The 23,649-nt window shown below is 36.6% G+C and overlaps 1 protein-coding gene across 1 annotated transcript; it reads left to right on the top strand.

Annotated features, from left to right (window-relative positions):
- The first annotated feature begins 302 nt into the window (after window positions 1-302).
- Window positions 303-5,287, top strand: LOC145685477 (uncharacterized). The gene is made up of 4 exons (XM_081757875.1): window positions 303-332; window positions 973-1,086; window positions 3,049-3,880; window positions 4,767-5,287. The coding sequence occupies exons 1-4, from the start codon at window positions 303-305 to the stop codon at window positions 5,285-5,287; spliced, it is 1,497 nt and encodes a 498-aa protein (XP_081614001.1).
- The last annotated feature ends 18,362 nt before the right edge of the window (window positions 5,288-23,649 follow it).

Below are 23,649 nucleotides of genomic sequence, written 5' to 3'. Positions count from 1 at the left end.
CTTTTACTCGTTAGATATGTATTAACCAACTTTAGCTGTATTTCAAGCATTCATCTATTAATTAAGTAGAGGGCCTCCATAGTCTAGAGGTTAAAGCGTTGGACTCATGTTTACGGGCTCCTGGGTTCAATCCCCGGACTTTCCACTTTTCAACGGCGTGAAAACTGGGGAGTCACATAAATAAAGATATGACGGTCACTTGGCCTGCAAAGCTCTTAATACGCCTGTTGGCGGGTAGTGACACGACAAGCTGACCCGCGTTCTGTTACCCAGGTGGATGAATTTTTACCACTCGCTATCAGATGGCGTTGGAGCAGGCCCAGGATCTGTTGGTCTGCCGTGCCAGTGATTATTATTATTACTATTATTATTATTTGTAGTAGTAGTAGTATTGTAGTAGTTTTAGTAGTGGTATCGTCTACTAACTAAAATTCTGAAGAGTTGAAATATATGATTGTTACCGTTAACAGATCCCCGTGGAGTTTCGCTATCACAAATTTTGCAATAGACCCATTATTTCATAAACATATCGTAAATAAGTAACATGTACCAGTGTAAGACTATATAGATTATGTTTCTATCCAATACGATTAACGTGACTTAAAAAAAAAAAGTGTTCGGGCTTCGGCAGCTAATTTGAATGCGTTCGCATCTATTTTATGAATGCGCTGATTCTTGATAATTTTCACAACACAAAGTTGTTAATCAATAAGGAGAGAATTTAATTTTTATGTACAGTTAGCAAAAGAAAAAATGAGGCCATTCTTACCTAGATTTTGTAAGAATCACCCCATTTTTTGTTTTCCTAACTGTACATTTTCACAATGAACACGGAATATGTAGATTCAATATTTATACGTAGTTATTTTATCATTTATGCATTTTCTTCACCTTTAGAATACAAATTAAATATTTTTTCTTTTAATAAAAGAAACTTTATTTGTAACGTATTAGTTCTTTTCCTTTCCACAGGTGGATCGATCGATTACGAGCATTTCGCAGAAGGAAGAAGGACAATTGAAATCTGGAACAATTCATATACGAAACGAAGATGGATCAGCATTTCCACAGGAAATTGTAATAGATGTAAGTTAAACATTTTCTATTTGAATAAACATACAATTGCATGTTGGTTGAATATTACGCAATTACAGCATTGTGTAAAATATAAGAGGAAATGCAGTGAAACATAATTACTTTTATTATTAGAGTACATTGCAATTCGACAGGAAAAAATTTTAAATTCGACAGACCGACAATTGTTTCTAAATATCTTGTACCAATATGTTCATGACGGCTTAGCTCTTTTATATATATATATATATATATATATATATATATATTATATATATATATAGTTAGTGGGATTAAATTAACTATGTATCACTTACTTTCCAAGAAGCATATACAATATTATTGATTTTATTTGGTTTAATTTGACGGGTGTTGTAGATGAATGGGTCATTTCGACCTGAACTAGGGATATAAATCGAATTATTATTTTTGTAACAAATAAGCAAGCAGTAGAACTGATTAGAGACTTTTCACTAACTGACATTTTTTTAAAAAAAATCTTTTAACAGATTATAGTTTGGCCACATACTTTTTACTGTAATTATGTTTTTAATCTGTTGGAAAAATGAAAATACTGAGGTTCAAACTGTATAAGCTTTTGTACTGTAATATAAGAAAGCTCATAATTTGCCTGCTATTAGTAATTAATTTATGATGATGATTGGTGTTCTTCCCGGAGGCATGTGTTTGACTCCGAAGGTCTCTCAGCAAGGTGAAACCATGGTGGCTTTGCATTGCTTTCCATGGGATGATGATGACGTTCTAAGGGCGGGATCCGAACCACTTGTGTCCTCACCGAGAATCGAACCCGAGCTCCTTTAGTTATAAGGCGATGAGCTTAACCAGTCGTTCTGCGGAGACACCAATTAAATTATAACATGCCAAATATATAAACAATCAATCAAAAACATCTTTAGGGTCACACTTACTCAATTTTTGGAATTCATTTCTTGTGTCTAGGTGCATAATATCACTGTATTTCGTTCAAGTTGCTTTGACGGAAGACATATGGGATAACATTTAAAAAAAAAAAAATAATAATATGTAATATTTATTGCCTTAGTGGTTGAATGACTAGCAGACTCACATTTGATGCAAGAGTTAGCGGATTCTATCCCCCAAGGCTTTTTATATTGAGCATCGCAAGGAAATCGGAAAGCTTTTCAAATAATATAAAGTACCAAACTCTAATCCAGAAAGCCCCAAAATATTACGATACAAGTCAACTAACTTATCACATACCAACCCACCACATTTAAAGAGAAAGAAAAAAGGACAGTCAGTGGTCATTCGGAGCTTAAAAAAACAGAGTTTAGTTTTAATTAGTGTATAATAATGTGCATATTTTAAAGAAAATACAGATAGTAAGAAATTCAAACTTGCTAAGAATAATGTTCAAAGAAATGTTGTTTTCAAAGTTGCATATTTCTTACGTTAAGTCAGCCACGAACATGTTTGTATCCCGGTTGATCTGGTCGTTCATTACTGATTCAACTTCGTAAGAGGCATTTGTAGAGCCAATCAGGATCAAGGCATTTAACCACATTACAGCACTTCAATGCTGAAACCGAGAATCCTGGGTAGGGCTTCAGAAATCCTGGGCAGATTCTCCTATGTATACAAACGAACATGACGTGGATGTCTTATATTCGCACGAAACCCGTATTTATTTATTTATTTATTCAATTATTATTAAACTTTTCCTCTCCCCCTCTTTATTTATTTATATCTCACATCTATCGGAGGCTTATTGGTCATGCGCCTTTCTAAGTTTTGTGTTTATCCCCGGATGATCTAGCTGCTTGAATATTCCCCACCCCCACCCCACTCATCTTCGGTGCAAGCCTACCATCTTTAAAAATTATGAACACAATTTTAAAAATTCCATTCAAGTTTTAGTCACTTATTCTTTATTAGAAGACAATGTTTAAAATAAATTTAACATTATTTTCTACTGGCTCTTTTTTTTTGCAGGTGTTGGAATCACAATCAATCGATCTTGATGATCCAGGAAATTGGCCAGAACATATTACGGACAGAATGCGTCAGATACTTGTTAGACGAGGTCCAGTTCAAGTCTCCAAACGAGAGTTCCCAGTAAACAGCGAGGGTCGGCGATTTACTACAAGTAACTACAAAAGACGTCTGCACAATGGAGAAGAAGTTGCTCGTAGTTGGCTTATTTATTCAGTGACTAAGGATGCAATATTTTGTTTCTGTTGCCGTCTTTTCGGTGGTACTACAATGTCACTCTCTTCTTGTGAAGGTTTTTCGGATTGGAAGCATATGTCCGGACTGTTATCAGACCATGATAGATCTTTGACTCACATGAAAGCTTTCCAATCGTGGTTTGAACTTGCAAACCGATTACAGTCAGGTATAACAGTTGACGCTGAAAACCAAGCAATTATTCGCAATGAAACTGAGCGTTGGAAAGAGGTTCTCAAACGACTGCTGTGTATAATTCAGTTTTTTGCTTCCCAGAACTTGGGATTTCGTGGTCAAAATGACACTATTTACTCAAGAAACAACGACAATTTTTTCAAACTAGTTGAGTGTATTGCACAGTTTGATGTTACTATGGCTGAGCATTTGCGACGAATAACATGTAAAGAGACACATGTACATTATTTGAGCAAGGACACTCAAAATGAAATAATTGAACTCCTTGGGTCAAAAATAAAGGATAACATTTTGACTGATCTAATGAAAGCGACATATTATTCCGTAATATTAGATTGTACACCAGACGTAAGTCATACAGAGCAAATAAGCCTAATTGTTCGTTTCGTGAAGGTAGAACTGGGTAAGGAACCATCCATTGAAGAACATTTTTTGGGATTTTTGTGCATAAATGATTCTTGAGGAAAAGGACTAACTACCACTATTTTGGAAGAATTAGAAAAACAAAATTTCTCTCTCAAATATGCGTAGCCAAGGGTATGATAACGGTGCCAATATGAAAGGAAAGCACTCAGGCGTTCAAAAAAGAATATTAGATCTAAATAGTCAAGCATTTTTTGTCCCTTTTAGCTACCATGCATTGAATTTGGTTGTGAATGATTCTGCAATGTGATGTGGTGAGGCTGTAATTTTTTTGCTTTATTGCAAGAAGTATACAATTATTTTTCTAGTTCCACATATCGTTGGTCTGTTCTGCAAAAACATATATCCAATTTCACTTTGAAACCTCTTAGTGATACTAGATGGGAGAGTTGTATTGATGCTGTCAAATCGTTTCGCTACTAGTTAGGAGAAATTTACGATGCTCTTTTCGAAGCATCAAAGGACTCAAAGATAGACGTTATGGGCAAAAATAAGGGTTGTTCCCTGGCTAGGAAGCTCCGGAATTTTAAGTTCGTTTGTGTTGTGGTGTTTTGGTATGAAGTTCTTTCTCGTGTTAATGTGGTTAGCCATGTTTTCCAACAAGTATCAGTGGATATTCAGCAAGCAGTTGATCTGCTAAGAAAACCAAGTGTCGCCTTGAGAACGTGCGAAGTGATGAAGGTTTCCAGAATATATTGGTTGATGCCAAAGTAATTGCTGAAGAGCTCACATTCAACCACAATTTGAGAATGAACCAAAACTCCGACATAGAAAAGTCAAACGACAATTTTTGTATGAATCTGAAGACGAACCGATTAATGATCCATACAGTGCGTTTAAATGTAACTTCTATTTTTGCACATTAGACACAATTATCTGTTCTCTAAATGAAAGATTTCAACAACTGAAGCAGCACAGCGAAATATTTGGGTTTTTATATGACATCCATCCAATAACGGACAAAGAGTATTTACTAAAGTGTTGCAAGGACTTACAACTATCTTTAACAGACAAAGATCACTGTGATATTGACGGATTTCAGTTATATCTAGAGCTCTTACTTTTACCTTCATTTCTCGGTTCTGAAAGCGGGAGCAAACCGTTGCAAGTACTTACATATATTTGCAAGAACTTCCTTATTGGGTTATTTCCAAATGCAACTATTGCTCTAAGAATCTTACTAACTATTCCTGTAAGTGTAGCTTCAGCAGAAAGAAGTTTCTCCAAGTTGAAACTTATAAAGAACTACCTACGATCAACGATGACGCAAGAGCGTCTTGTAGGCCTTTCTATGTCTATTGAATGTGATGTTCTGTGTGAGCTTGACACCGATACTTTAGTTAAAGACTTTACAGAGAAAAAGGCACCAAAAGTTAACTTTACTTAGCATTGTAAACAAGTCATAGGACAATTTGCATTAAAACTGTATAAACATATAAAATTATATCACTGGTTGTATTATTTGTGTTACGAAATCTTTGTAGAATACTGTTACAAAATATATTTGTATGTTCTTTTGTTCATATATGTGTTCTCTTTCGCAGTTAACAAGGTTGTTTTTGTATATATGTGTAAATAAATGCTGTATCGCATCATCAATCTTAATTTTATATAAATCGTTGTTTCTTGAATCGTTCTGTAAATTTCTAATCAGTGACGTAGAATATTTTGCATGCTCATGTGTAAATAATTGTTTCGTATATCGTTAACTAAAACTTACTCTGTGTATTTAACTGACAAAAGTTAAGATGTTACTCAGTTTTATAATTGATTCTTAAAGTTATAGTTATAGAGTTCAAGGAGTTATCCTTTAAAAGCAGCTATCTGTAAGGTACCATAGCAAATTTAAACTCAGTAATACCAATGGGTTGTAGGGGGCACCATATGGATTCTTTGCCCGGGTGATATTTTCCCCTTCCGCCGGCCCTGCGTTGAAGACTTATATGAGAGTAGGGATAGACCGTGTAGCCTAAATGTTGAAGTAGAAAATGAGTAGGTGAGGATGATAAAGAATTTAGTATTCTTAGGGATGAGTTTGAAAAGGCTATATCCGAGATTAGAAATGGAAAGGCAACCGGAATGGATAACATACCAATCGAAATCATTAAAAATATAGGAGACAAGGGAAAGAAAGCATTGTTCCGACTATGCAATGAAATATATGAAACAGGAGAATGGCCAAAATACTTTCTGAAAACGATAATGATACCGATGGCTAAGAAATCGAACCCAAAGAGATGTGAGGACTATTAGTCTCATATCTCATGCAGCTAAAATTCTGCTCCGAATACTGAACAGAAGGTTATATGAAAGAACAAATAAAGAAGTTGAGGAGGAGAAATTCGGGTTCAGAAGAGGCAAGGGCACAAGAGATGCAATTGGATTATTAAGGGTGATCGGTGAAAGAGGGAAAGAGGTGTATGTTATATTTATTGATCTAGAAAAGGCTTTTGAGCGCTTGAATTGGGAATTTTTGTTGGGAGTTCTAACGAAGATAGGGTTGGAATGAGAAGATAGAAGACTCATAAGAAACTTATACATGAACCAACAAGTAAGTGTTAGGGTAGGGGAAGAAGTGACGAAAGAGAGTGCAATTGAAAGGGGAGTTCGACAAGGATGCTGCCTCTCGCCAACACTATTTAATGTCTATCTAGAAGAGATAGTGAAAAAGAGATTACATGATGATGATGGCATTTCGGTAGGAGGTAGAATGATTAGATGCATAATATTTGCAGATGATATGGCGCTTTTTGCAAAATCTGAAAAGAAAACCAATAAAATGTTAGAAAAAATGAGAAAGGGCTTTGAAGAATATGGGATGAAAATAAATGTCAGAAAGACAAAATACATGGTGATTGGAACGAAGGGTCTGTGTCAAATATAAAAGTAGGAGGGGAGAAAATAGAACAAGTGAATAGTTTTTGATGTGCGAACGTAAAATGAAAGCAAGGATAGGAATGGCGAATGAAGCCTTTAGGAGGAAGAAAAGTCTGTTTTGTGGGACCTTGAATAAATAGTTGAGAAAAAGACTCATAAAATGCTTCGTGTGGAGTGTTGTACTGTATGGGGCAGAAACGTGGACATTACGTAAAGGTGACGAAAATCGACTGGAAGCCTTCGAAATGTGGTTGTGGAGAAGAATGGAAAGAATTAGTTGGGTCGAGCGGAAAACGAATGAGAGAGTGTTAGAAATGGTAGGTGAGAAAAGAACACTTCTAGATGTTATTAGGAAGAGGAAGAGAAACTGGTTGGGACATTGCCTAAGAAGAGATTGTATCATGAGGGACGTCCTAGAGGGTATGGTGGCGGGAGAGAGAGGGAGGGGGCGAAGGAGACTACAATTAATGGATGATATAAAAACAGAAAGATCATACGCGAAGACGAAGTTAGCGGAGGACTGTGGAGCATGGAAGCTTCTCAGCTGCGGCAAGTGACCTGCCAATAAAGACAGAAAACCTATGGTGATGATGATGGTGTATAAAGCATAGATCATTATTTTTCTTTGACACCTGTTTAATCTCAAATATAATTTTTCTAAATCCAAAGAGAGGTAAGGTTTAGATTTTACATAATTGGGGTATAAGAGGGTATATTAGGGCATTAGTTTAACCTGGAATATAAGGCTTCTTAAAACTAAATCTTAAACAATGGAAGGTAAAAACTTCTTATATTTTGAGTATGAGAGGGTATATACCTTACACACTTGGGGTATGAGAAGATATATGAAGCATATAGTATTCTTGCTGTTTGGCATCTTTTTTACCTCAAATATAAGCAACTTAAAGTAACTAAACATTAAATTATTGGTGAAGTTAGAACCTCAGATAGTTGACGTATAAGAGGATATTTAATATTGACCGATTCAGGTATTTGGATAAATTCATTTATATACCGAAGTCACGCTTGTGATCCTCTTTATTGTCTTTACCAGAGTTTATCTTCCTGTTTTCTTTCGCATAGCAGAATGCATTTTAGAATAAAAGACATCACATATGTTTTTTTTTTTTTAATTTTTGACTTTTAAGGAAGTAATAATTTGAAAACATAAAGGCAACTGTTAGTTATTAAGTACAAAGAATACCAGAATATGAAAGGTAATCAACAGCAAATAGTCAGAAAGCACTTATAGCTAGTAATTATGTATACAAATAAAACATATTATTCTTTTATTATTTTAAAAAGACATTTATGTTCATCATTTTTGTGTCAGATTAATATTCTCCTCTTTTAGAGGTAACATATAGAAACATAAATCCAGTCATAAAATTCTAAGTTAATAATAATGTGAACCTTCCGTGTGTTTACTTTGCCATCATTAAAAAAAATATATTTATTAGACATGAACCAACAATCATTAATTTTAGTTGGAAGGTTATATATGGTAGTTTCAATCAAACGACATTAAATATTGTTGATATTTCTTTTATGTTGCCAGTTTGGTGGTGCGGTCCTTAGAAAGACTCTTGGTGTATATGATTAGAGATCTTCCAGGTAACAAGCAATTTTGCAAGAACTATCGATAAATAAGTTACATGGACAGTGACCTAATAGGTCAGCAATGCTCTTTCTATTTCTAGACTTGTATTCTCTTCCTTCAATATGAAAAAATAAAATAAAAAGTAAATGAAAAGAACTTCTTAACGTAACGTCAAGTGGTTATAACTTTTAGGATAAAGGATATGGATATTTTCGTTCCGAAAAAAAGTTGGCTACAAATGGTTTATCAAAACTAAATAGACTTGTCGTTACGTTTCTTTTTCCTCATTTTGAATCACAGGCGCGCAACTACTAATCTTAATGCTTGAGGTACTCAAGAAAAGACTGTTACATTAGTTTAAAGAAAACACATACGCCTACTTATATCAGCATTTGCAGTTATTTCATCAGAAACTGTTACATCAGTTGGTGGACAAGACACAACACTGCTGAGGTAAACACTTCCACTAGCACTGATTACAGGTATAACTCTCATATCGCATACCGATGTTTCATATCTTAACGTTCATACCTGTCTACGTATCGCTGTGAAATTACGGTCCTCGAACATTTCACTTAGCTCAGCATAGTGTTGTAAATAGAAAATAAACCGTTCGTATTTTTTTAGAAATGTACGTTTTTTTAGAAAAAAACATTGCCTCTCGTTTTTTTTCCTAAATTTCGTTTTTTTTTCAAATAGTCATTTGTAATGCATCTTACGTCTATTTAAGTATGAAATATTTTTATGTAGGCGTAATCACCGTAAAATGCAACATAAATTAAACGCTAGATACTAATACGCTACAAATATTTTACAATTTACATGAATACCATACCTATTAACAATTCGGGTTTCAGCAGTTTTCATCAATATCAACTAAGAAATAAGGTGCATTTCGCCAGCCCCCCCCCTTGGAGTTTCGAAAAAAAAACTATGCCAATCGTTTGTGCTACGTTTGTGCCGGAATGTACCGCAAAAATTTTCGTTTGTACCACTTCCGGTACGAAGTTATAAGGGTTTTAAAGTGGGGGGGCTGGGGAAACGGCAGCCCCCCCACCTTGGAATTTCGAAACGAAACCTATGCCAATCGTTTGTGCCGGAATGTACCGCAAAAATTTTCGTTTGTACCACTTCCGGTACGAAGTTATAAGGGTTTTAAAGTGGGGGGGCTGGGGAAACAGCAGCCCACCCACCTTGGAATTTCGAAACGAAACCTATGCCAATCGTTTGTGCTACGTTTGTGCCGGAATGTACCGCAAAAATTTTCGTTTGTACCACTTCCGGTACGAAGTTATAAGGGTTTTAAAGTGGGGGGGCTGGAGAAACGGCAGCCTCCAAACTTAGAATTTCGAAACAAAACCGATGGCAATCGTTTGTGCTACGTTTGTGCCGGAATGTACCGCAAAAATTTTCGTTTGTACCACTTCCGGTACGAAGTTATAAGGGTTTTAAAGTGGGGGGGGCTGGAGAAACGGCAGCCTCCAAACTTAGAATTTCGAAACAAAACCGATGGCAATCGTTTGTGCTACGTTTGTGCCGGAATGTACCGCAAAAATTTTCGTTTGTACCACTTCCGGTACGAAGTTATAAGGGTTTTAAAGTGGGGGGGCTGGAGAAACGGCAGCCTCCAAACTTCGAATTTCGAAACAAAACCGATGGCAATCGTTTGTGCTACGTTTGTGCCGGAATGTACCGCAAAAATTTTCGTTTGTACCACTTCCGGTACGAAGTTATAATAGTTTTAAAGTGGGGGGCAAACTTCAGAAACATCAAATTCTATACAAATAGAGATAGAAACATTGAGTTAACGGCAATCGTTAGTGCACTTAAAAGCACTAAGCACTAACGTTAGTGCTATCATATTTTGGGATTTATTCAAAATTTTTGGTGGGGGGGCCAACTTCAGAAATATCAAATTCTATACAAATAAAGGTAGAAACATAGTGTTAACGGCAATCATTAGTGCATCATTAGTGCACTTAAACGCACTAAGCACTAACGTTAGTGCTACTATATTTTGAGATTTATTCAAAAAATTTGGTGGAGTGGTCAACTTCAGTAATATCAAATTCTATACAAATAGGGATGAAACATGGGGTTAATGGCAAACGTTAGTGCATCTTTAGTGCACTTAAACGTACTAAGCACTATCGTTGGTGCTACCATATTTTGGAATTCATTTAAGATTTTCGGTGGGATGGGCAACTTCAGTAACTTCAAATTCTGTACAAATAGAGATAGGAACATAGAGGTAACGGCAATCGTTAGTGCATCGTTAGTGCACTTAAAATACTAAGCACTGACGTTAGTGCTACAATATTTTGGGATTTATTCAAGATTTTAGATGGGGGCCAACTTCACAAATATCAAATTCTATACAAATAGAGGTAGAAACATGCAGTTAAAGACAATCGTTATTGCATCGTTAGTGCACTTACATGCACTAAGCATTAAGGTTAGCATTACCATATTTTGGGATTTATTCAAGATTTTTAGTGGGGCCAACTTCAGAAATATCAAATTCCATACAAACGTTTAGTGCTTTCTAGAAGCACTAACGATACACTAATGAATGGCATTAATTTTTTGTTAGTGCTTGAAGTTGACGCAAGTTCACCGTGACCTCCAAAGATATTATACCTGTAGCACCTACACTAATGAAGTACTAACGTTAGGGGTTGGTGCACTAAGAACCACTAACGATTGCACTAGAATAGATCATTAGTACTCTTGAATTTGACGGAAATTTGATGCAATGAAAAATTTCCCATAAATTTATTATGTGTTTCGTTACATGTAATTGGGCATAACTAAACTAATATTGAAGTTCTAACTAAATTGTTAGCGTTTTCCAGAAGCACTACCAATGCACTAACGAATAGCACTAAGTTTTTAGTTAGTGCTTGAAGTGGGGGCGCTAAGTTCACTCTGGCCTCAAAAGGTATTTTAATTATAGCACATTTACTAATGAAGCACTAACCTTAGGTGTAGATGCGCTAAGAAGCACTAACAATGCACTAACGATCGCTCTAGAAGAGATAATTAGTGATTTTGAATTTGGCGGAAATTTATTCAATGAAAAATTTGCCTAAATATCTTGTGAGTCTCGTGATATGTAATTGGCCATAACTACACTAATAGTGAAGCACTAAAGAAATTGTTAGTGCTTTATAGAAGCACTAACGAATTGGACTTTTTTCCGTTAGTGCTTAAAGTGTCGGTGCGAAATTCACGCTGACTTCCCCATAGGTTTTTTTTTACTTGTAACACCTACACTAATGAAGCACTAACGTTAGGTGTTTGTGCTCTAAGAAGCAATTACGATGCACTAACAATTGCACTAACAGAGGTAATTAGTGCTTTTGAATGCGATGGGAATTTGATACAATGAATAATTCCCCATGCGTTTCTTATCGGAGTTTTGAGACTTATAATTGGCCATTTCTACATTAATGGTGAAACACTAACGAAACTACTTGTATCTTCTAGAAGTACTAACAATGCACTAACGTATAAAACTAATTTTTTCGTTAGTGCTTGTAGTGGGGGCTAAGTTCACGATAATTTCGAAAGTTTTCTTTCCTTGTAACATTAGTGCTTCCTAGTGCACCAACACCTAAGTTTCGTGCTTCATTAGTGTAGGTGCTACAAGTAAGAAACCTTTGCGGGCCAGCGTGAACTTGGTTCCCACTTCAAGCAGTAACGAAAAATAAGTCCATTCGTTAATGTATCGTTAGCGCTTCTGCAAAACACTCATAGTTCCGTTAATGCTTAACTATTGATGTAGATATGGCCAATTATATGCCACAAAAATCCCATAAGAGATTTATGTGGAATTTTTCATTGCGTCAAATTTCCGCCAAAATCAAAAGCACTAATGACCTCTTCTACTGAAATCGTTAGTGCTTCTTAGTGCATTAACACCTAACGTTAGTTCTTCATTAATGTAGGTCCTACAAGTAAAAAAACCTTTGGAAGCTTTCATAAATTTGGCGCCCCACTTCAACCAATAACGAAAAAATTACAGCCGTTTTCATTAGTGCTTCACTATTAGTGTAGTTATGGCCAGTTACATCTCAGGAAACTCACATAAGAAATTTAAGGGGAGTTTTTCACTGTGTCCAATTTCTGCCAAATTAAAAAGCACTAATGATCATTTCCAGTACAATCCTTAGTGCATCGTTAGTGCTTCTTCGTGCACCAACCCCTAACGTTAGTGCTTAATTAGTGTAGGTGCTACAAGTAAAATATCTTTGGTGGTCAGCGTGAATTTGCGCCCTCTTCAAACACTAACAAAGTAATTAGTGCATTCGTTACTGATTCCTGAAAATACTGACACTTTGTATGGAATTTGATATTTCCGAAGTTGGCCCCCACCAAAAATTTTGAATAAATCTCAAAATGTGGTAACACTAACGTTAGTGCTTAGTGCTTTTAAGTGCACTAACGATGCACTAACGATTACCGTCAACCCCATGTTTCTACCTCTATTTGTATAGAATTTGATATTTCTGAAGTCGGCCCCCCACCGAAAATCTTGAATAATCCCAAAATACGGTAGCACTTACGGTAGTGCTTAGTGTGTTTAAGTGCACTAACGATGCACTAACGATTACCGTCAACCCCATGTTTCTACCTCTATTTGTATAGAATTTGATATTTCTGAAGTTGGCACCCCACCGAAAATCTTGAATAATCCCAAAATATGGTAGCACTTACGGTAGTGCTTAATGTGTTTAAGTGCACTAACGATGCGCTAAGTTTAGTGAAAATCTGTCTGCATAAAGATGGGTGGGGGGCTAACTTTATATGAAGTTGGTCCCCCACCAAAATCATTAATATCTCGTAAACGCCGATAGCACTAACGTTAGTTCTAAATGCACTAACGTGCACTAACGATGCATTAACGATGTGCAACGTTTGGTGTAATTTGCGAGAGGTGGGGGGCCAACTTCAGGCACGTAATTTTTTTGCGGTACATTCCGGCAAAAACGTACCACAAATGATTGACACAGTCTTATCTCGAAATTCCAAGGCGGAGGGTTCTGGAAACGGCAGCCCCCTAGTTAAAACTGTCATACTTTTGTACTGGAAGTGATACAAACAAAAATGTTTGCGATACATTCCGACATAACCGTAGCACAAAAGATTGCAATGAGGTTTTGTTTTGAAATTCCTAGGGGGCGGGCTGCCGTTTCCCCAACTCCCCATGTTAAAACCCTTATAATTTCGTACCGGAAGTACTACAAACGAAAATTTTTCCGGAACATTCCGATACAAATGTAGCACAAACGATTGGCATAGGCTTAGTTTTGAAATTCCAAGGTTGGAGGCTTCCGTTTCTCCACCCCCCCCCCCACTTTAAAACCCTTATAACTTCGTACCGGAAGTGGAACAAACGAAAATTTATTCAATACATTCCGGCAAAAACGTAGAACAAACGATTGCAATAGGTTTTGTTTCGAAATTCCAAGTTTGGACGCTGCTGTTTCTCCAGTCCCCCCACTTTAAAACCCTTATAACTTCGTACCGGACGTGGTACAAACGAAAATTTTTGCGGTACATTCTGGCACAAACGTAGCACAAACGATTGGCATAGATTTCGTTTCGAAATTCCTAGGTGGGGAGCTGCCGTTTCCCCAACCCCCACTTTAAAACTATTATAACTTCGTACCGGAAGTGGTACAATCGAAAATTTTTGCGGTACATTCCAGCACAAACGTAGCACAAACGATTGCCATAGGTTTTGTTTCGAAATCCCAAGTTTGGAGGCTGCCGTTTCTCCAGCCCCCCACTTTAAAACCCTTATAACTTCGTACCGGAAGTGGTACAAACGAAAATTTTTGCGGTACATTCCGGCACAAACATAGCACAAACGATTGTCGTAGGCTTTGTTTCGAAATTCCAAGCTTGCAGGCTGCCGTTTCTCCAGCCCCCACACTTTAAAACCCTTATAACTTCGTACCGGAAGTGGTACAAACGAAATTTTTTGCGGTACATTCCGGCACAAACGTAGCACAAACGATTGCCATCGGTTTTGTTTCGAAATTCGAAGTTTGGAGGCTGCCGTTTCTCCAGCCCCCCCCCACTTTAAAACCCTTATAACTTCGTACCGGAAGTGGTACAAACGAAAATTTTTGCGGTACATTCCGGCACAAACGTAGCACAAACGATTGGCATAGGCTTTGTTTTGCGATTTCTAGGTGGGGAGGCTGCCGTTTCCCTAGCCCCCACTTCAAAACCCTTATAACTTCGTACCGGAAGTGGTACAAACGAAAATTATTGCGGAACATTCCAGCACAAACGTAGCACAAACGATTGGCATAGGCTTAGTTTAGAAATTCCTAGATGGCGGGTTGACGTTTCCCCAGCTCCCCACTTTAAAACCCTTATAACATCATACCGGAAGTAGTACAAACGAAAATTTCTCCCGTACATTCCGGCACAAACGTAGCACAAACGATTGGCATAGTTTCTCTTTCGAAATTCCAAGGTTGAAGGCTTCCGTTTCTCCAGCCCCCCCCACTTTAAAACCCTTATAACTTCGTACCGGAAGTGGTACAAACGAAAAATTTTTGCGGTACATTCCGGCACAAACGTAGCACAAACGATTGCCTTAGGTTTTTTTTCGAAATTCCAAGTTTGGAGGCTGCCGTTTCTCCAGCCCCCCCCACACACCTTAAAACCCTTGTAACTTCGTACCGGAAGTGGTACAAACGATAATTTTTGCGGTACATTCCGGCACAAACATAGCACAAACGATTGTCATAGGCTTTGTTTCGAAATTCCAAGTTTGGAGGCTGCCGTTTCTCCAGCCCCCACACTTTAAAACCCTTATAACTTCGTACCGGAAGTGGTACAAACGAAAATTTTTGCGGTACATTCCGGCACTAACGTAGCACAAACGATTGCCATCGGTTTTGTTTCGAAATTCGAAGTTTGGAGGCTGCCGTTTCTCCAGCCCCCCCCCCCACTTTAAAACCCTTATAACTTCGTACCGGAAGTGGCACAAACGAAAAATTTTGCGGCACATTCCGGCACAAACGTAGCACAAACGATTGCCATCGGTTTTGTTTCGAAATTCTAAGTTTGGAGGCTGCCGTTTCTCCAGCCCCCCCACTTTAAAACCCTTATAACTTCGTACCGGAAGTGGCACAAACGAAAAATTTTGCGGTACATTCCGGCACAAACGTAGCACAAACGATTGCCATCGGTTTTGTTTCGAAATTCTAAGTTTGGAGGCTGCCGTTTCTCCAGCCCCCCCCCACTTTAAAACCCTTATAACTTCGTACCGGAAGTGGTACAAACGAAAATTTTTGCGGTACATTCCGGCACAAACGTAGCACAAACGATTGGCATAGGTTTCGTTTCGAAATTCCAAGGTGGGGGGGCTGCCGTTTCCCCAGCCCCCCCACTTTAAAACCCTTATAACTTCGTACCGGAAGTGGTACAAACGAAAATTTTTGCGGTACATTCCGGCACAAACGTAGCACAAACGATTGGCATAGGTTTTTTTTCGAAACTCCAAGGTGGGGGGGCTGGCGAAATGCACCTTAAGAAATAAAAGTAGAAATGAAATTTTGTTTTTTCGTGAAAACAGGTCTTTAATATGTACGAAAATAATGTCACAAACAGTATAAAATTCAAATAACTTGTGTAAAGGTAAAAACTAATACTAATTTGGCTAATTGTATTTTTCTAAATATCATATATAAATAATTTCTCGACTAGATATATATGATATGCAGAGCCGGCTCTACCATACCTGTAACACGTGCATTTGCATGGAGCGACAAGTTTGGAGGGTTCGGCAAAATCTGTTATAAGTAGAGACCGGATGTTTAGGCATTAAATTAAAAAAAAAAAATAAGCAGTAGAATAGGCACTAAAATGTAACTCGAAATAATGAAGATAAATACTCAATACAATTTAAAAAAAGATTAGTCATAAATAGTGTTCAAAGAATATAGCAACATACCTGTTTGTTATTGTCTTCTTCTTTTATTCTATATGTAAAGAACGAAGCTTGATATGTATTTCATATATATATATATATATATATATATATATATATATATATATATATATATATATATATATATATGTATACAGAGAGCGAGAGAGAGAGATTGTAATGTACCATGTGCTTGTGTTGTTTACAGTATATAAATTATATATATTTCCCAATTAAATCTTATTTCAAAGAAAATGCATAGAATACGCAATATTAGGCAATTATTTAGGCAGTGAGGGGCGAAATAGGCAAAATAAAGTTGGCTTAAATCGAAACTACAATCCCTGATATAAACATTAAAACGTTATTTTTGATCATATCTTTAGCATTAAAGAATAGGCATTTTGCCTAACATCCGGTCTCTAGTTATAAGTATATTATTTAAATTAAATATTTCTTCTTGGAAACAAACTTCATGATGATGATAGTTACATTTACTAAACTGACCTATTTGAATACTACATTCATAAATTATGTTTAGGTTGCATTAGTTTAAGGTTACATAGATAATGCTAAAGCAAATGGTCGAATCAATCCGAGCACAAATTGCTTGATTGTTTTCAAATGCAAGAATTCAATTCTCGAATAGTAGCGAATATCTGTTCCATTTAGTAAGTTATCACATTTTTGATATGACAATTAGTCTTGATTTTGTCAAAAACAAGTTCCTTATCATTGAAGATGGGAAACAAGATTAAAAAAATTAACAGATGTAGAATAAAATAAAAAATAAAGGTAAAAGATCTAGTTGCACTTGAATTGCAAACTGATACATTGATATTGAAGCTCGATATTGAATTCTATAAAGAAGGATCACCATCTTTCCTCTGCAGGTGTGTTTGCTTTATCTTTCACTAACATAATAGATTAATATTTAAAGAAAAAAAAACAGACACAACGGGATTGCATTTTTAGTAAGTATTTAAGCCTTTCTGAGTGCCACTGCACTTACCCTCCCCTTCGTTGTTCATGCTGGAGTAGCATACTTAAAATTATAACTTTTAAGATTTGTTCTTTCTGGAGAAAGGGGGAGGCGGCAAATTATGCCATTGCACGGGGCGACAAATTGTTTAGGGCCGGCCCTGATGATATGTATATACAAGACATGAATATAGGATGACACAATTTTAAGCAATGCGGGCTGTTTCAAAATTAATATTAGGGTTTTGAAACTTTGTAGTATCTATTACAATTAACTTACAATTATAAATATTATATCAAATGAAAGAGCAACTCAAACTGTTTTGTACGCACGCATGTACATGCATTGTTTCTTCTGTCTGCCGTTAGAAATAGCAAGTAGCAAAGATGGAGACTAGAGAGCAGAAAGCTTTTTGTGTTTTAATAAAGACTGAATCTGTACAGTGCAACCGTCTGTGTGAAGAATATTAAGGAGACGCTTGCAACTACGTCCTTATCGTTTGCAGTTGCTACAGGTCTAAAGCCTACAGACTACGGTTTACGTGCCAATTTCGCAAGTAAAATATTGCTGCATAACAATGAAGATTTTCTGGATCGTGTCGTCTCCAGTGATAAATCGACATTTCACCTAAGAGCTAATGTCAACACTCATAATGTTTGCATCTGACCGTCAGCAAATCCTCAGGAGATGGTACAGTTGAAACGAGACTCCCCTAAATTGAATTGGCTTTGTGCCATATGGCGGAAGGTTTATGGGCCTTTCTCGTCTATCGACTAGATGTGTAGCATGTGACGAATGAATCTCACATCGGACACTTGTAGCAAAGACTGTTTGAGCTGCTCTTTTACTTGATGCATTGCTTATAATTGTACGTTAAATGTAATAAGTACTACGAAGACTTAAAACCCCGATATTCATTTTGAAACACTCTGCATTTCTCACCAACAGTGTTAGAACTAAGATGTAAAAAGGAGAGAAAATTTTCCTTATAAAGTTATTGTTTACAACAACGATATTATTATTAGTCGAGACTATAACTACAACAACAGCACGGGTTAGTAGTCAAAAAAAAATGTAATCAAATGTACACTCGGTGGCTCAGGTAACCAAAGTGGCACACGCAGGTGTGTCACTTTTTTAATCCTCTCCTGTGTGGACACTAAAATATCGGGATATTATTCTTGCCAAATATGGTTGGACCATAGTTTATCATATTAATTTTTTTTCTTCTGGTGTCAAATTTCCTTCTCAAAGTTCACCCGTCAAAAATTCGAGAATTTTCTAATTTCGAATTTCCTTTACTCCTTTTTTCCCGATAGCTTCCTTCGTTGTAGAAAGACCTCCTTAAGACTTACCAGATAGATACCTCGGATGGATACCTAACTGTTGACATCTATTGGACGGGCCTGCGAGTAGTGTTGTCAATTAGGGAAATTAAAACTTCCCTAAATTTGGGCAAAAAAATCAAGATTTTTGTTTATAAATCCGTACCTATACGTCCGAGTGCAAGTCAACTTACGCCAATCGAACATTTGTCCTTACTTAACAAACGCAAGTACAGATCGTTACAATGGGGTAATTAAGGGGCGCACGAAAACTTCGTATTTAGGTTATAAACCTTGATTTTTCTAGTTTTTACCTTTTATATTTACCGTAATATATTTTTTATAATTAGAAGCTTTGTTCCTTACATATCGCCATAACACTTGTAGGATGTAATAGTGGTGTACCAATGTTTAATTTAAGATAGTTTGTGTCTGTCTGGTAGCAGTGTTGCCAGTTACAGAAAATTTTAATTTCAGATATTAGGGGCAAATTTTGGGAAAATTATCTGTTTTGTCTTTATTATTTCCCTCTTGTTGGCTACATCGGAACAAACGTACCAGTATCTGGAAGTCTCGTTTTTTCCCTACACAACGCACTATAGAAAGTTTCAATAGGATAATTAGGGGAAGTACAGTTGAGGTTTACAGTAGACCTTGTTCTCTAATTGGAAAGATAACTGTGATTTTTTTAAGGTAGAATGAGATATTTTTTATTTTATTGACATGCTTACTTTATTAGATATCGTCACAATACTTGTAGGACATATTAGGAGGATACAAAAGCTTATTTTAAGATAGTTTATGTGTGTCTGATAGCAGTGTTGCAAGCTGCAGAAAATTTTAATTCCAGATTTTAGGGGCAAATTTTGGAAAAAAAATCCCTTTTTGTTTTTATTATTTCCCTCTTGTTAGCTACACTCGAACAAACATACCAGTGTCTAAAAGCTTCGTTCTTAGCCTACACAGCGCATCATAAAAAGTTTCACTAGAATAATTAGAAGAAGTACAGTTGAGGTTTATAATAAACCATGTTCTGGAAATGGTAAGAAAATGGTGAATTTCTGAGGTAGAATGAGATATTTTTTTAACATTTCGTGCTTACTTTGTTAGATATCGCCATGATACTTGTAGGATCTATTCTTGGAGTACTAAGGTTTATTTTCAGATAATTTTCGTCTGTTTGATAGCAGTGTTTCCAGCCAAAACAATTGATTCCAGATTTTAGGTGAGAAATTCGGAAAATTTCCCTTTTTTCCCTCTATTATTACCCTCTTGCTGGCTACATTGAAACAAACGTACCACTACCTGAAAGCTTCCTCTTTGCCCTACAGAACGCACCATAAAAAGTTTCAATAGGATAATTAGAGAAGCTGTAGCCCCGGCATATTTGTTGATTTTTGCTTCTGAGGCGTAAAAAGTGTCAAAATTTCAGGTGTATGATGACAGAGAATTTTTTCTTTCCCTCTCTGAATGGAAGCCAGCGACTTCAGGATTTCACTGTACCTTGTCAACACACCAAAGAATTTGTTTAGGTGACTTGAATTCATATAACAGCAGTGGTGCTAGATACAAAAAAAAAAAAAAAAATGAAATTCGGTTAGAGAACTTTTTGTAAATGTTAACCCCTACATTTACCTCAATAATTTCCCACCCGTTGGGAACACTGCAATGCAACTTACACCAAAACGTAGCCATATCCATTTTCTAAAAAACAAGACCTTAATCATATCAATCGAATGAATGGTTTTTGAGCAATAAGTCACTAACTGAAAATGTAGGAAAACGCCAAAAATGACCTGGATCCGAAAGGAAAAATCACACAATTTTGCTCGTATGGGTACAAAGAAACAAACGATTTGTAAGTTACGAAGGCTTCGACTCAAGTTCTGTTGATTATTTCAATAATCTGCAACATAAATCAATAAACAATAGTTGCCAGAAAAAAAACAGACATTTGAAAAAAAACATGAAAAACAACGATGATTTTTATTGCAAAAAAAAACTTCACAGAAAAAAAACGTTTTTTACAACACTAGCTCAGCACCTTCATTATCCAAAAAGGGAAGGACAATGACTTCCTTCAAAATGGAATACATTTTTACTAATTTCTTTTCTTATTCTCGTGTGTTAGCTTTTATTTTCCTTTTATTAGGGCCACTCAAACATCATTTAGAGGGGCCGTCGTGGCTCAGTGGTAGAGCGTTCACCTCCGATGCATGGGGTCCCTGGTTCGATCGGTGTTCTCCCACTCACATACATTTCCACTTCCGTACACGTCGAAACCCTTCCCAGCTCCGTACAAATACCAGATGCAATGAAATGTCATGATTTAAAAGCGAGATAAAAATTCCCATTTTCCGTACAGGTTCAATAGCTGGCATTATTTCTGTAATTTTTTGTTAGTTTTTGAACAGAGGGACGGATAGAGTCTAAAGGTTTCGTTTCGAGTAGCAGCCAGAGCGAATAAGAGTCCTTGAATAGTTTCATTTTGCAGACTCCCTAGCAGGTCAGCATAACTTTCTTTATTGATAGCACGTTTAAGAGCTATAGGAAACATTTCTTCCCAAATTTTTATAATTCATTCAGATATTGGAAGTTCAATAGAGGAAACTAATGTGATTCCAGTGGTTTTCATCCTTCTCCTGAATAGCAGGAAGCATATATATGAAAGGTAAGAAGTCCTGAGTTGAAATCCTGAAGTTGTAATGGTAGACTTCAAGGAAGCAGTAATAAATTCTTTTAGCATAATTTTCCCTTCAGCTTCCATAAGTGAGTGCAATTTTCACTTTAACCAGTGTCTTTGGCGTAAGATACAGGGTTTGAACTTGGTTACAGACATTACAAAAACAACGATGATATAAGACTTCAAGTTCGAATGTGTGCGTCATGAGTTTTTCTTTCGTTAGAAATGATGGACAGTGATTGGCTGTCTATTCAGGAAGATATCCCCTAAGCTTGAGCAATTCTATAACTATTTCGTTGACCAGTGGCTAGAAAGTTCTACTGTCTCAGTAAGCATGTAGAACTGTCATGAGAAACGCCCTAGAGCAAATAACCCAGCAGAGAATTGGAATAACAGATTAAATACTCCATTAAACAAGCAAAATCCTCATGTCATCGAATTAGTCCATTTTCTCCAGTTAGAAGCCAGGACAAGTGACCATGCTTATGATAGAAAGTATCTCAGCTTGCAAGTTAAAAGAAGGATGAAAGTATTTGGTTGTACTTTTTATATATATATATATATATATATATATATATATATATATATATATATATATATATATACGTATATTGATAAGAATTGCATATATTTCTAGGTGGTGGAAACAACGGTAAACAACTTACTGCACATGGACCAAGATCATAGAAGATCCAGGTACTAGTTCGACGAAAACTCTTTTTAAGAGTCGACTTGTGTATCCCTTTCATGTGATTTGTGAATTCATATCAAACATACTTCGGGGATACATTGGGCGAATCTGAATTCAACGTGAAGGATTGTCAAAAAAAAAAAAAAAAAAAAAAACTACAACAGTACGGAAAGCATGTATGTATTTTTTCGTATTTCTTTGAGCATGCAATTCCATATCTTCCTCTGCTCAAATTTTATTAAAAAATGCACAGAAACAGTGTCAGTTCCTAAATATGAACGGAAGTGGGAAATCTTTTATGAATATCAAAATATGTCTTGTCATCACCCATGGCACTTTTACCCATCTGGAAAGGATTTTGACATGTACGGATCTGGAAATATACGCATTTGGGAGATAATCGGTTCGATTCCAGCTCGCGCCAATTGAACGTTATGGTGGACAAACACCGTGTGTGGGGGTTCTCTCGTTCCCTCTCACTTTATTCATTCCACCGTTTTCATTCTTTTCTCATCATTACCGTCTCCAGGGCCGGATTTCCCAATAGGCCCGGTAGGCCAGGGCCTATGGGCGCAAGCTCCCAGGAGGCGCACGGCCAAGAGAAAAAAATGTCTAGAATTAAAAATAAATAGCCATAACTTAACATATTTTTTGAATTGATTAAAAAAAATCAGGCTAATAAAGCATTCTGATATTGAAGTTTATTGGAACAAATAATTGTTGGTAAAGTTAAACTATTTTTCAACATTATGCATCAACTTCGTTACAACATTGATCTCAAACACGGGAGAACTGGCTGTAGGGATGTCGTTGAGCGGTACGCATCGTATTGCCACTGCCATAGGCTGGCTCGGCGCTACTGCTCGGAGTGATTAGGGGCGCATGCGCCATGTGCGTGCCAATGTTCAAATCACTGCTCCACGAGTACCGTCAACGGTATTTTGTTAAGTCCAGAACCAAGTACACGTAAATTCCTCAAAAAACTTGCAATGGTAAAATTGCATCGTGATAATATTTTTTAATAAAGGTTTTTAGGAAAGTAACTTTAACCAGATTAGGGGGAGGAAAAATTATTGGGCTTAGGGGCGCCAAAACGCTAAATCCGGCCCTGACCGTCTCCTTTATTCGGCATAATCGTGGGACCTAAAACTAAAAGATTTCATTTCAGATTTCGTTATCGTTTAGCAGAAATTATTCTAGCTTACGTTTATCTGTGCTAAAAACACAGTTTAAAAAGCAAATCCCTTTCAAACTACGTTCCCATACATGGTTTGGGATCTGAAAGGCCAGTTATTTACGTCCCTGAGGACCTCTATTTACAAAATCTATTAGTAAATCCTACAACGAAGGAGCAATATTTGAAGAACTTATTTCTACATGCACCACACCTCTACGTGAAGTGATAAAGTAGAAATCGTATAGTAAAGAAAAAGTGCCATTGCCATCTAATCTACCGGAAGGGGGAGAAACTATCCACAATATAAACGATTTGACGTGTAGATTGACGAACTGTCAGCAGAAAAAAATTGTATAAATATACGATTTGAAAGGCAAAATCGATATCTACTTTTAAAATAATGCTAATTCTAAGAGCGTATTTGCATTTCTTTAATATCCACATCCATCCATTGCAATAA

The sequence above is a fragment of the Thermobia domestica genome, chromosome 5, assembly GCF_964235325.1.
Source record: "Thermobia domestica chromosome 5, izTheDome1.hap1.1, whole genome shotgun sequence".
In the NCBI taxonomy this organism is placed as follows: domain Eukaryota; kingdom Metazoa; phylum Arthropoda; class Insecta; order Zygentoma; family Lepismatidae; genus Thermobia; species Thermobia domestica.
The sequence above is the reverse complement of the archived record's forward strand: the minus strand, read 5'-3'. Positions and strand labels throughout refer to the sequence as shown.

Coding starts and splice junctions, on each gene's coding strand:
- LOC145685477 (XM_081757875.1), top strand. CDS start 303: ATGGCGTTGGAGCAGGCCCAGGATCTGTTG. Junction 1,087..3,048: donor CACAGGAAATTGTAATAGAT/GTAAGTTAAACA, acceptor TTTTTTTTGCAG/GTGTTGGAATCACAATCAAT. Junction 3,881..4,766: donor TTTCGTGAAGGTAGAACTGG/GTAAGGAACCAT, acceptor TTTGCACATTAG/ACACAATTATCTGTTCTCTA.